Below are 14,845 nucleotides of genomic sequence, written 5' to 3'. Positions count from 1 at the left end.
GATTTCTAAACTCATTTTATGAGGTCAGTGTTACCCTGATACCAAAATCAAAGAGAGAAAGAAAAAAGAAATCTACAAACCATTATTTTTCATCAACCTAAACATAAAATTCCTTACCAAAATATTGGCAAACGTACCCTGTGCATGCTAAGTTGCTTCAGTTGTGTCCAGCTCTTTGCAACCCTATGAACTGTAGCCCACCAGGCTTCTCTGTCCATGGGATTCTCCAGGCAAGAATACTGGAGTGGGTTGCCATGCCCTCCTCCAGGAACCTAAGCCCACGAGGCACTAAAAATTATTCACCATTTCCAAGTGGAATTTATTTCAAGGATGAAAGTGATTCAGCATTTCAAAATCAATGATGTTAATCCACCATATGAACAGGTTAAAGAAGAAAACTTATATGACCACATCAATTGATGTAGAAAAAGTATTTAACAAAATCCAAAGTACATTCCTGATATAAACACTCAGTAAGCTATAGGCTTCCCTGGTGGCTCAGAGGTTAAAGCATCTGCCTCCAATAAGAGAGACCCGGGTTCTATCCCTGGGTCGCAAAGATCCCCTGGAGAAGGAAATGGTAACCCACTCCAGTATTCTTGCCTGGAATCTTATGGACGGAGAAGCCTGGTAGGCTGTAGTTCACGGGGTCACAAAGAGTCAGACATGACTGAGCAACTTCAAAAAAAAAAAAAATTCTATGAATAGAAGGGAAGTTACTGAACCTAGACTAAGGGCATCTATTTAACAAACCAATAAAATATTGTAAAGTAGTTAGCCTCCAATTAAAATAAATAAATTTAAATTTAAAAATAAAATAAAAATAAAAAACCTATAGTTAACATCATACCTAGTGATGAAAGAGTAAATGTTTCCCCACAAGACTGGGAAAAAGCAAAGATGTCCACTCTCACCACTCTTACTCAATATAATTCTGGAAGTTCTAACCACTACAATAAAACAAGAAGAGGAAATAAGGCATACAGATTGGAAAGGAAGAAATAAAGTTGTCCCTATTTGCAGATGAGATGACTGACTACATAGAAAATCCAAATGAATATACAAAAAGCAAAAACACTGCAACTAGTAAATTCAGCACTGTGGCAAGATATAAAATCAAAACACACACACACACACACACACACACACACACACATCATATTTCTACATGAATACATAGAAACCAAAATCAAAACCCAATGTAGTTTACAATGTATCCAAAGAAATTCAAATACTTAGATATACACTTAATAAAATATGTACATGATACATATGCTAAAAACTATAAAATGTGATGAAAGAAATTAAGGACTTAAATAACTGTAAAAACATACCATGTGTAGAAAAGAAAAATATCATAAAATATCACTTATATGTGAATCTAAAGAAAGGATACAAAGGAACTTATCTACAAAACAGTTACTGATGTAGAAAACTAGTGTATGGTTACCAGGGAGGAAGGAGGGATGGGGATAAATTGGGAGAATGGGATTGACAAATACACAATACTATATATAAAAATAAATAACAATAAGGACCTACTCTGTAGCACAGGGAAGTCTACCCAATACTCTGTAATGGCCTATATGGGAAAAGAATCTAAAAAAGAGTGGATATATGTATAAGTATAACTGATTCACTTTGCTATACACCTGAAACTACCACAACAGTGTAAGTCAACTATACTCCAGTAAGTAAAAAAAAAAAAAAAATACCATGGGTTCAACACAGTAAAGCAGTCAATTCTCCTGAAATTATTATATAGACTTAACACAGTTTCTACCAAAGTCTCAGCAATTTTTTGTAGACATAGGCAAGCTAATTCTAAATGGTATTGATAATGAAAAGCTACAGGTCCTAGTATAGCTAAAACAATCCTGACATGGAAGAGTAAATGGGAGTAATCACTTTAGGGTTAGGGTTAGGGTAATCACTTTACTCATAAATCCTATGATATAACTGGAGTGATAAAGACCTGTGCACAGATGTTCATAGAATGTTTTTCCTTAATAGCCAAATAACTACATGCAATCTAGATATCTTTCATTGGGTCAATGGTTAAACAAATCATGGTACATACATACCACAGAAACAAATGATGCAGGAAACAACTTGGATGAGTCCCATGGGCATGCTGGGTGGAAAAAAAGCTACTTGCAAAGGGTACGGTTTCATTTATATAATTTTGAAATGTCAAAATTATAGAAATGGAAAAGAGATTAGAGATTGCTGGGTTAGGGACCAAGGAGAGAGAGTGGGAAAGAAATAGATATAGCTTTAAAAAGGAAATCTGAGGTATCCTTATTGTGCTAGAACTATTCTGTATACTGTCTGTATATTCTGTATATTGGGGTGGTATACACCAGAACCTACTATGTGATAAACTGTACAGAAGTAAACAAACACTGAGACACACATGACTACAGGTAAACTTGGGAAATCTGAATAAGATAGGTGAATCAATGTCAACATTCTACATAAGACGCTGCATTGTCTTACAAAATTCTACCATTGGAAGAAATAGTAAAGTCTATAGGGGATCTCTGTATGTTAATATGCAATTATCTCCAAAATTTTCTATTAAAAAAATCCTACTATTTTTTTCCAAGAATAATACTGAATCATAAATAACTTGTTTGTTGGCTACTAATCAGGTTTGCATGAAACCTCAGGTAATAAACAGCTACAGGCCACTGCCTCAAACCAAGCTGAAGGAGATAGGCTTTTTGATGTTTCCAATGGTCAGTCATTGATCACACTAGGACACACTTGACACTTTCCTAAGGAGTTATCTGACCTCCGGTGAACTCCCTGATGCTGTTAATGTGTAAACAGGCTGCACTACCACTTCAGGAATTGGCAGACAAGACTTGGGAAGGGATTGGATAGATTTGAAATAAATGAAAAAGACATCTTTTTTGGGTGTTAGTTCTAAAAGGTCTTTTAGGTCTTCATAGAACCATTCAACTTCAGCTTCTTCACGGTTACTGGTTGGGGAATAGACTTGGATTACTGTGATATTGAATGGTTTGCCTTGGAAACAAACAGAGATCATTCTGTCATTTTTGAGATTGCATCCAAGTACTGCATTTCGGGCTCTCTTGTTGACCATGATGGTTACTCCATTTCTTCTAAGGGATTCCTGCCTGCAGTAGTAGATATAATGGTCATCTGAGTTAAATTCACCCATTCCAGTCCATTTTATTTTGCTGATTCCTAGAATGCCAATGTTCACTCTTGCCATCTCCTGTTTGACCACTTCCAATTTGCCTTGATCCAGGGACCTGAATAGGACCAGGTTCCTATTCAATATTGCTCTTTACAGCACCGGACCTTGCTTATATCACCAGTCACAGCCACAGCTGGGTACTGCTTTTGCTTTGGCTCCATCCCTTCATTCTTTCTGGAGTTATTTCTCCACTGATCTCCAGTAGCATATTGGGCACCTACTGACCTGGGGAGTTTCTCTTTCAATATCCTATCATTTTGCCTTTCCATACTGTTCATGGGGTTCTCAGGGCAAAAATACTGAAGTGGTTTCCCATTCCCTTCTCCAGTGGACCACATTCTGTCAGTAGACTGGAATGAAAAAGTAGGAAGTCAAGAAACACCTGGAGTAATAGGCAAATTTGGCATTGGAATATGCAATGAAGCAGGGCAAAGGTTAATAGAGTTTTGCCAAGAGAATACATTGGTCATAGCAAACACCCTCTTCCAACAACACAAGAGAAGACTCTACACATGGACATCACCAGATGGTCAACAGCAAAATCAGACTGATTATATTCTTTGCTGCCAAAGATGGAGACGCTCTATACAGTGAGTAAAAACAAGACCAGGAGCTGACTGTGGCTCAGATCATGAGCTCCTTATTGCCAAATTCAGACCTAAATTGAAGAGAGTAGGGAAAACCACTAGACCATTCAGGTATGACCTAAATCAAATCCCTTATGATTATACAGTGGAAGTGACAAATAGATTTAAGGGACTAGATCTGATAGATAGAGTGCCTGATGAACTATGGACTGAGATTCGTGACGTACAGGAGACAGGGATCAAGACCATCCCCATGGAAAAGAAATGCAAAAAAGAAAAATGGTTGTCTGGGGAGGCCTTACAAATAATTGTGAGAAGAGAAGTGAAAAGCAAAGGAGAAAAGGAAAGATATAAGCATCTGAATGCAGACTTCCAAAGAATAGCAAGAAGAGATAAGAAAGTCTTCCTCAGCGATCAATGCAAAGAAATAGAGGAAAACAGCAGGGTGGGAAAGACTAGAGATCTCTTCAAGAAAATTAGAGATACCAAGGGAACATTTCATGCAAAGATGGGCTCGATAAAGGACAGAAATGGTATGAACCTAACAGAAGCAGAAGATATTAAGAAGAGGTGGCAAGAATACACAGGAGAACTGTACAAAAAAGATCTTCATGACCAAGATAATCACGATGGTGTGATCACTCATCTAGAGCGAGACATCCTGGAATGTGAAGTCAAGTGGGCCTTAGAAAGCATCACTACGAACAAAGCTAGTGGTGGTGATGGCATTCCAGTTAAGCTATTTCAAATCCTGGAAGATCATGCTGTGAAAGTGCTGCACTCCATATGCCAGCAAATTTGGAAAACTCAGCAGTGGCCACAGGACTGGAAAAGGTCAGTTTTCATTCCAATCCCAAAGAAAGGCAATGCCAAAGAATGCTCAAACTACTGCACAATTGCACTCATCTCACATGCTAGTAAAGTAATGCTCAAAATTCTCCAAGCCAGGCTTCAGCAATAAGTGAACCATGAACTTCCAGATGTTCAAGCTGGTTTTAGAAAAGGCAGAGAAACCAGAGATCAAATTGCCAACATCTGCTGGATCATTGAAAAAGCAAGAGAGTTCCAGAAAAACATCTATTTGTGTTTTATTGACTATGCCAAAGGCTTTGACTGTGTGGATCACAATAAAGTGTGGAAAATTCTGAAAGAGATGGGAATACCAGACCACCTGACCTGCCTCTTGAGAAATCTGTATGCAGGTCAGGAAGCAACAGTTAGAACTGGACATGGAACAACAGACTGGTTCCAAATAGGAAAAGGAGTACATCAAGGCTGTATATTGTCACCCGCCTTATTTAACTTACATGCAGAGTACATCATGAGAAACGCTGGGCTGGAAGAAGCACAAGCTGGAATCAAGATTGCTGGGAGAAATATCAATAACCTCAGATATGCAAATGCCACCACCCTTATGGCAGAAAGTGAAGAGGAACTAAAAAGCCTCTTGATGAAAGTGAAAGAGGAGAGTGAAAAAGTTGGCCTAAAGCTCAACATTCAGAAAACGAAGATCATGGCATCCGGTCCCATCACTTCATGGGAAATAGATGGGGAAACAGTGGAAACAGTGTCAGACTTTATTTCTGAGTGCTCCAAAATCACTGCAGATGGTGATTGCAGCCATGAAATTAAAAGATTCTTACTCCTTGGAAGAAAAGTTATGACCAACCTAGATAACATATTGAAAAGCAGAGACATTACTTTGCCAACAAAGGTCCATCTAGTCAAGGCTATGGTTTTTCCAGTGGTAATGTATGGATGTGAGATTTGGACTGTGAAGAAAGCTGAGTGCCAAAGAATTGATGCTTTTGAACTGTGGTGTTGGAGAAGACTCTTGAGAGTCCCTTGGACTGCAAGGAGATCCAACCAGTCCATTCTGAAGGAGATCAGCCCTGGGTGTTCTTTGGAAGGAATGATGCTAAAGCTGAAACTCCAGTACTTTGGCCACCTCATGCGAAGAGCTGACTTATTGGCAAAGACTTTGATCCTGGGAGGGATTGAGGGAAGGAGGAAAAGGGGAAGACAGAGGATGACATGGCTAGATGACATCACCAACTCAATCGACGTGAGTTTGAGTGAACTCCGGGAGATGGTGATGGACAGGGAGGCCTGGCGTGCTGCGAGTCATGGGTTCGCAAAGAATGGGACATGACTGAGTGACTGAGCTGAACTGAACTGATCTGAAATAAGCAGTTGATGAAACTGAGCTGTTTCCACTGAGATAAGATAATGGGGTGATATCTGGGATCAGATCCCCAGAGGGCTGTTTTGGTGACTGTGTTGTCTGAGGTTCTAATGGTAAGTGAAGATTGGATCAACAGTTGACGTCAGGATTGCTTTATAGATGCAGATAGAGGCTTGGCAGAAAGAAGGACCAACTGAACTGTCCAATAATGAGATGTACTACTTTGGGATGTAGAGTGTCCTATTTTTGGAATCATTTAAGCAGAAGTCATTGAACATCTCAGAAATGTGGACATTCCTTTCAATATGCAGATTCTAATACCAAAGTAATCATGTAAAACACAGCTGCTGGAATTTAATTGCAACACATCTCTCGTTCCCTCAATGACTTTTCTTTTTTTTCCTGACTGCAACCTTCTCTTCTGTGATAATTGGAAGGGAAAAAAATACTCTGAGGTCTTGGGATCAATGTTCTATATAGACTGTAATCTCTTCAGGAAAAATCAAGTTTTATTGTTTTTTGTGGCATGTAGGGACACAGAACCCTGCATTTACCCCCTGGACTAATCTGAGAGATTGATATGGACACAAGATAACCATTGTTGCATTATGAGAAATACCAATTGTTTTCATGTCTGTTTTTCCTAATAAACTGTGAACTCTTTCAAGGATACCATATTTTACAGTTTGTTTTTTTTTTAATTCTTCCTACATCTAGAACATTACACATAGTGGCTTCTCAATAGTTTCTCCATAAAATGTTTCTCAGGCATGATCAGATGGTTTGTGGTGTAGTTTGTATAACAAATGCTAGGCTGGCATTTCTTCCTAAGAGGAAGAAGGTGCTCGCTTCCACTTGCTTTTTTGGGCGACATCTAAGGTAGATAATGTGACTATTTCTAAAGATATCTCTCTACCATTTCCTTCATTTAATGGCAGCCAGAGAGCTAAAACACTTTAAAGATCTGAGCTTTTGACAGAGTTCCTAGTGCTGGACACATGAATCTAGTTTGATGTATTAGGTGTGAAAAGGGTGGGAAGGCTGTGGATATTTTCTTTAAGCTGAGTCTGGTGGGTTGGTGGATGGGGGAGGCATTTATAAATGATCAGGGCCAACTTAATGACTTAGCACACATAGGGCCTTCTAAACTTTGGAAAACCTTGTTCATATATGTTCCAGTATGGCATTTTCTGCTTCCCACCATCCTCCTCACTCTTGGGAGTAGGGGTATTTGGGTGAGGGAAGTAGAGGGCAATGTGTTGTTGGTTGTTCAAAAAAGGAAATAGGAAATCCAAAGAGGCTAAGTTAGGAAGAGAAAAAGAAGAGGCCTGGGACCAGAGGAAGGTGTGCTAAGGAAGACTGGGCCTTCTCTGGACCCTTGGTGAAAGGATAGGAACACCCACAGCCAGGAGTCTGGCCTTGTAGCCTATTTTAATGGTGGGGAGGGGTACACTGGGACACACTAGGAGCCTAAGTCTCAGCACAGCCAGACACCTGTCAGTCAGTCCTTCCAAGACTTCCCCATGGATGGCCCTGTTCTCAAAGGGATCTCTCCCAGAATGGCATTAGTAAGATAACACGGCCTTCAGAGCAAGGTGGAGGCGGGGTGGAGGGTAGCCTAAAATTAGCCCTCTGGATCTATTCAGCCAGACTGCACGCAGTGTTATTAATAGTGGAAACTGGGGGCTCTGCCTGCTCCAGCCCCTGGGGCAAGTAGGGGGCTCCCCTTGGAGGGGCCACCAAGGCCCAGTGCTTCGCAGAGGTGTAGGGGCAGCCTGGTAAGTACCTGGAGCCTAGAATATGACAATGCTATCAGGAACAAGTGAACTCTTAGGGCTGCTGGCTGGTGAACCTATGATCACCACCCTTTGTAGTCTGTTTCCACTGGGTCTGGTTTCTGTTGGTGCTTGGGAGGTCAGTGAGGAAACCTCCCCAGAGAGAGAAAGACGGGTTCCTGCTGTGTTTGTCCCAGGAAAGTATGTCTGCCTGGGCTCTGGAATTCAAATGGTCCTACTTCTTCAGGGAAATTGCTGTAGTTATGCAATACAGGAAGGGAGAAGGTTTGTTTGTCTTTGTGTCCTTGTTTAGTATTTGTGAGTATGTGTGGATGCAGAAGGATAGACTCAAGGACAGAAAGGCAGAGCTCCTCGATGTGGGGAGGAGGGGAAAATGAGCATTAAAAATAGTCTATTAATGCTTGGCAGACTATTCTGGGGCCCACTGAAACCAGCCACTCTCCCAAAGGAGTTCTTAACCTAGATTCAGAGACACCCCCACAAGAGGGCCTTAGATAGAATTCAAAGAGTCCAAAAATACAGATGATATGAACAAACACTTTTATTTCCCCCTAATCTAACTGAAATTTACTACTTCCTTCAAGGATGAATGCAGGCAGCAAATAGCAATCATATTACTAGTTCCTGTAACTTGGTCACCAGAAGAAATCATAGATATTTCCTTTCATATTACAGTTGTGACAGAGATCTAGAAATGTCATTTGTGCTCATTATAACTTAGAAATTATTAGTAGAAGTTGTTATTTAATGTGTTAATAAAGAACTTTTATTACTATATCATGCAATTTTAAAAATATTTTGATAGCTATTTTTCAATATAATTGGTTTCCTTTAATTCTATATATCTTATGGATGGAGGGACACATATGCCTGTGGCTGATTCATGTTAATGTATGGCAAAAAACCATCACAATATTGTAAAATAAGTATCCTCCAATTAAAATAGATTAATTAATCTAAAAACAAAAGAAAAAAATTAAAAATCATTCTGAGATGGGGCCAGAGACTTAACAAGATTGTCACAGGGGCTGATGTCACCAAAAAAGAGTTTAAAACCCCTGCACTTTGGGGATCAGGAGAAGGATCCTTGCACAGAATGGCCACACATAATAACTCTGATTAATAAACAATAGTACGGTGAGGTTAGACAATAGATGACTTAGAGTTTCTTACCCTATCTAATGAAATGAGGTACAGTTCACTCAAGTATCCAAGGCTGCTGGGGTTTATGTCTTGTTCTCCCTCTGGAGGCTCATTATATTGGCCCTGCTGTAGGCTCATAATATGACCTTGGTAAGATCTTCAGCATTTCCTTTCACACTCCCTTTCCTCTTCATTTCCCTGAACATCACTCTCCCAAGAGTAAGATAGTAATATTGTAAAATAGTAAGATTTATTTTATTTAATGATTTAATAAATCATTTCTTTACAAATCATATGATTAAGGTCCTGGAATCCAGCATGACCCTCAAACCTGAGGATTCTGGGAGCTACAATACAACTGCTTGAGGCAAGGAGGAGGGATGTGTGTTTGCTTTTCAGGTGGTAATAGAAAGAACAGGATGGGGAGTAGGGAAACTTGGTTTCTATTCCATCTCTAAATTGAAGTTATGGAGCTTTAACCTCAGGAGGGAGCAGCAGTCATAGAAATTGAAGACCTAAGTAATAATAATCATAGTGAAAATAGTTACTGAGTACTACATTCAAGTGGTATTATAAATACTTAAGATGTATTAACTCATTTAATCCTAACAATAGTCCTCTGAGATAGATACTACTATTACTCTATCTTTACAGATAAAGGAGTAGACACAGAGAGATTAAATGATCTGCCCTAGGTCACACAGCTACTAAGTGGTAGAGATGAGATTGAAACAGAATCCTAGACCATGTTTTACTACTTCCATATAGGGACTCCCAATCTGCAGTGGGGAAAAAAACAGATCCATACAGGAGTTATGATACAGTGTGATGACTGCTATAGTGCTATAAGAGCAAAGACTCAAGGAAGTAATCCATCAGAGGAAGTTGCATGTGAAAGAAGGAAGCATGATATAGCAAGATATATATCATGATATATGTCAAGTTATATATATATAACTTCTCCTCCCTTATTGACAGATTTTGGAGTATAAGTAGAGGAGTGGTAGAAAGTGAGGCTAGAGATTTTGGCCAAGGTTTTCTCATGAAGGACCTGTAAGTTTGGCAAGGCATCTGGGCTATACTCTGAAAGAAAGGGGAGTCATTAAAGGATTTAAAATAGAGGATTGGCACAGACAGGATTTATATTTTTAAGTGATCACTTTAGCCATAAGAAGAAGAAATTATTGAAAAAGTAAACTAGCTAGGAGACTACTGTATGAGTTGATGCAATAGATGATAGAGGCCTAGATAAAGTACAGGCAATGAGTATGAGCCTGAGAGGGGTAGCCTATAGAGGTCTCTAGGAAGTAAAATCCATATGATTTGGTAATCAGTTAGAAGGGGGTGGAAGAAAGAGATACAGACACCTGACATTAGTCTGGGTATTTGGTTTGGTTGACCAGTTGGATGATGAGGAACTGAGATGTGGATCTAGTTTGGTTATGGTGATGGTAGTGGTGATGGTGTGATACTGCTGATCTTGAAGTACCTGAAAGAATTCAATGAATACATACCTTTGCTGAAGAGAGAGCTGGGGTACTTGGAGCTTGAACTCATCCTGATAAAGGTGAAAGCTATAGCTCTAGAAGAAGGAGAGAACATGGAAGACAAAACTATTTCAGGGGAGAACGGAGGGGGGGAAATCAGAAGAGTGTGCTGGCCAGGAAGCCAAGAGAAGACCACAAAGGAAGAAGTGGTCAGATGTTCGAGAAGAGTCAGAAAAGGAAAGATCTGAGAAATAGCTAGTAGATTTAACCACAAGGATGACTTTTAAAGAGCTATTCAGTGTGTGATTAAGGGTGGATGGAGCCACTGCAGAGGGTGGAAAAGTGACTTGGAGGTGAAGAAGAAAAGAAAGGTAGCTAGAGTAGGACAAAGGACCATAGAAGTGTTTTGTTTCCAAAGATGTCTGAGGGAGAGGAACCAGTGGAGAGACTGAAGACACAGAGGAAGCTCACCTTTGAAGATCTAACATGTGGTATCTCTGTTTCTCTTGGGGCTTCCCTGGTCGCTCACCCAATAAAGAATTTGCCTGCAATGCAGGAGACTTGGACTTGATCCCTGAGTCAAGAAGATCCCCTGGAAAAGGAAATGGCTACCCATGCCAGTATTCTTTCCTGGAGAATCCTGTGGACAGAGAAGCCTAGTGGGCTACAGTCCATGAGGTCACAAAGAATCAGACATGACTGAATGACTAAGCATACATGCACACACACACTCTTTCTCTCAACAGTTCCATGAGGCAGGAACGACTATTTCTGTCTTATAAATGAGGAAACTGAATCCCAAAGAAGGGAAGAGACTTGCCCAAAGGTTACTCAGATAGAAAATAGGGGTGCTGAGTTGCAAACTTAGATCTGCCTGGTTTCTAAAATCCTCTTGTTATAATTGCACCCCCCCATGGATAAATAATAAATATATGGAGTTGATGCTGACTTATAGGGGGAGCTAAAGTTGAGGGAGACCCATCCACCCACCTCACAATTTATTCTGTGAAGTGTATATTCAAGGTCCCAGGCTAACAAAGAGGGGTTGAGGTAGACAGTGAATAAAAGGAGGTGTGTGGCCTTGAGCCCAGGGCTGCAGGGTATGGGAGAGGATGAAGACTCGACTTCTGAAAAAGCTACCAGCTAATCCTGATGACATTACAGAGATGGGTGACTTTGACTTTGGAGCATTACAAACAGGACAAGAAAGGTCAAAGCATTAGGTTGAGTCAGTCACTGGGCAATGAGTGATTTTGTAGAGCCTGGGGGTAATGAGGAGACAAGAGCTGAGGGTTGAGGCAAGGCTCCAGGCTGGGTAGAGCAGAGAGGATGGGAAAATTCTTGACTCAGAGAGATGGAAAAGATTGAAGGCAGGAGGAGAAGGGGGCAGCAGAGGATGAGATGGTTGGGTGGCATCACCAACTCAATGGACATGAGTTTGAGCAAACCTTGGGAGATAGTGAAAGACAGGGAAACCTGGCATGCTATAGTCTATGGGGTTACAAAGAGTTGGACATGAACAACAACAGCAGAGAGATGGAGAAGCCAAAGTTTCCAAAGAGTTGCTGGCAATCAAAGGGACTCCTAGATTGAAGTGGTCCTGGTGGAAAATCTAGTTGTCAACAGAGAGTAGGACTTGCCCTGGAAACCTCAACTATTTCTTACTATCTCTTTAAGTTTGTTTTACTTGAAGTGTATTTCTTATAATGCCATTTCTTTATTTAATCAGTGAATGCCATTCAGCATCCATTTCCTGAGCAACTCTGTTGCCTGAAGCATGGGGCCTGAGTCTGAGTGGACATCACATATGAGGGGCTATAAAGAGATTGAAAAGTAAAAGTGAAAGTTAGTTGCACAGTTGTGCCAGACTCTTTGTGATCCCATGGATCATAGTCTGCCAGGTTCCTCTGTCCGTGGAATTCTCCAGGCAAGAATACTGGAGTGGGTCGTCATTTCCTTCTCCAGCGGATCTCCTGACCCAGGGATCAAACCCAGGTCTCCTTCATTGCAGGCAGATCTTTGCCATCTGAGCCACTAGGGAAGCCCATGAAGTTGTTGAATCTCATCTAAAAGGCTGAGGGGTAGAGTTGAGGGCCTGCCCCCATAAGACTGCTGTCAGAATGCTCAGGGATGACCACTTGACACCACAAAGCACCATTCTGTTGGCCTAGCAACTGTCAGATGAGAACCACCTCTTTAGCCCACACATTCTGAACTAAGATGCATCTACCAACTCCCTAGCCATGATGTAGGCTCTGCTGGGGGTGGAGGAATAATAAGATGGATACAGGAGTCCTCACCTTGGAGTTTACACATTGATGAAGCACAGATAAGTGGAAATAAGATGTGAAAGTTCATAGCTAAAGCCTAGTTGTAATCCTTTAGAAACCCTGAGAAGGGGCAGAGATTAGGGAAGGCTTCCCAGAAGTAGGAGTTTGAAGGGTAGGCAGAACAACATATGCCAAGTTACCAGGCTGTGAAATGACCTGATCTATTTTGGCAGCCATCTCTAGGGTCTGAAATAAGATGGAGTAGGAGTTAGAAGCAGAGAGCCAATGAGTGTAGAGCCTGATAGTGCAGGATAGGGGACCAAGCCTCCAGGCTTTTGATGGCAGCCCTCAGTCTCCTGTTTTTGTCACCCACAGATCTGGCATATCCTCCTGCTCATAATGAGAATAGTTCTGCTCCAATCAGCCAAGGTGAAAACCTCATGGACATCACCAAGATCTTCTCCATCCTGCAACCTGATGAGAAGGAGGACACCAACACAGGAGAGATACAAGCTCTCAATCAAGCAGTGTACAACAATGATTCCTATACTTTGGACCAGCTTTTGTGCCAGGAGCGTTACAAAAGATTTATCAACAGTAGGAGTGGCTGGGGTGTCCCTGGGACACCCTTGCGCTTGGCTGCTTCTTATGGCCACCTTAGCTGCCTGCAGGTCCTCCTGGCACATGGTGCTGATGTTGATAGCTTAGACGTCAAGGCACAGACACCACTTTTTACCGCTGTCAGTCATGGCCATCTGGACTGCGTGCGTGTGCTTTTGGAAGCTGGTGCCTGTCCTGGTGGTAGCATCTACAACAACTGCTCTCCTGTGCTCACAGCTGCCCGTGATGGTGCTGTTACCATCCTGCAGGAGCTCCTGCGTCATGGTGCAGAGGTCAATGTCAAGGCAAAACTACCAGTCTGGGCATCGAACATAGCTTCATGTTCTGGCCCCCTCTATTTGGCTGCAGTCTATGGTCACCTTGATTGTTTCCGCCTGCTTTTGCTCCATGGGGCAGACCCTGACTACAACTGTACTGACCAGCACCTGTTGGCTCGAGTCTCACGGCCCCGCACCCTCCTTGAAATCTGCCTCCACCATAATTGTGAGCCAGAGTACATCCGGCTGTTAATTGATTTTGGTGCTAACATCTACCTTCCATCTCTCTCCCTGGACCTGAATTCGCAATATGATAAAGGCACTGCATTGCTGGTACAGGCCCGAGGTGAGTGTCAAGCAGACCAGCTCTAATAGGTCTCCTGGCTTGGATGTCCCAAGGACACAAATAACTCCCTAAGTTAATATTTCTGGGATGAATTGGAGAAAGCACCATTGTCTTCCCTTTCTTGGGGCCCCAGTAGAAAAGAGGTTACGGATTCCTTTTTAGGGAAAGGTTTACTAAGATGAGGTAAGGTTTGCACAATCCCAATTTGTGTTTCTGGCTCTGCCAATGACAGTTTTGTGGCCTTGAACGTGCCCTCTCTAGGCTTCAATGTGTCCCCATTGGTACCATGCATTTTAGGGCAGGGAGGGGGGCATTTCTTAGAAGGGAAATATCAGTTAGGGCTGCAGTAGCCAGGGTAGGATGGATGTAGGCTTGAGTGGGAGAACCATCCTGAGAATTGCTTCTCAAAACCTGTTTTTCCTTACTGTAGCCACTCCACGGTCACTACTATCACAGGCTCGTTTAGTTATCCGCAGATCCTTGTGCCACACCAGCCAGCCACAGGCCATCGACCAGCTGGATATTCCCCCCATGTTGATTAGCTACCTCAAACACCAACTGTGATCTTACAGCCTGCCCAGAAACCTACAATGCCTCCAAGAAATCACCTGGGGACCCAGGTATCTGGAGGGAACTACAGCTCTACACTCACCCAAAGCTGCTCTCCTGTATTATCCTCCACAATAAAATCCTCAGAAAATAAATCCTGGGGGCTGTTTTGTCTGGTGTGTGTTAGGTTGTTGGGGGGGCACAGAGTTCACTGGGGGAAGGTGTCTGGTTGGTCATGGGAAAGAACTATACTGATCTGGCATTCAACAGGCATAGGAGCCTCACTACTGAAAGATAAAACTAACCCAGTAGCCTATACCTCCCCACCAAGATCCTTGAAACAATTGGCACAGTAATGTCCTAAGAGCAAGGTCC

General features: G+C 41.8%; 1 protein-coding gene across 6 annotated transcripts in view; it reads left to right on the top strand.

Annotated features, from left to right (window-relative positions):
• MTMR8 (myotubularin related protein 8) overlaps positions 1-14,625 on the top strand; it is a 237,102-nt gene extending 222,477 nt beyond the window's left edge. For 4 of the 6 annotated variants that reach the window (XM_070291544.1, XM_070291540.1, XM_070291547.1 and 1 more), the window contains 2 exons: positions 13,073-13,921; positions 14,352-14,625. In XM_070291544.1, the coding sequence (XP_070147645.1) occupies positions 13,073-13,097 (25 nt within the window). In that variant the 3' untranslated portion in view covers positions 13,098-13,921; positions 14,352-14,625. Of the gene's footprint in view, positions 1-3,557; positions 6,672-13,072; positions 13,922-14,351 lie in introns of those variants that run through there. The other 2 variants (XM_070291546.1, XM_070291543.1) reach the window with 1 other exon arrangement.
• Positions 14,626-14,845: the final 220 nt, after the last annotated feature.

The sequence above is a fragment of the Ovis canadensis genome, chromosome X, assembly GCF_042477335.2.
Source record: "Ovis canadensis isolate MfBH-ARS-UI-01 breed Bighorn chromosome X, ARS-UI_OviCan_v2, whole genome shotgun sequence".
Taxonomy (NCBI): domain Eukaryota; kingdom Metazoa; phylum Chordata; class Mammalia; order Artiodactyla; family Bovidae; genus Ovis; species Ovis canadensis.
This window is presented reverse-complemented; position numbering and strand designations above follow the sequence as displayed.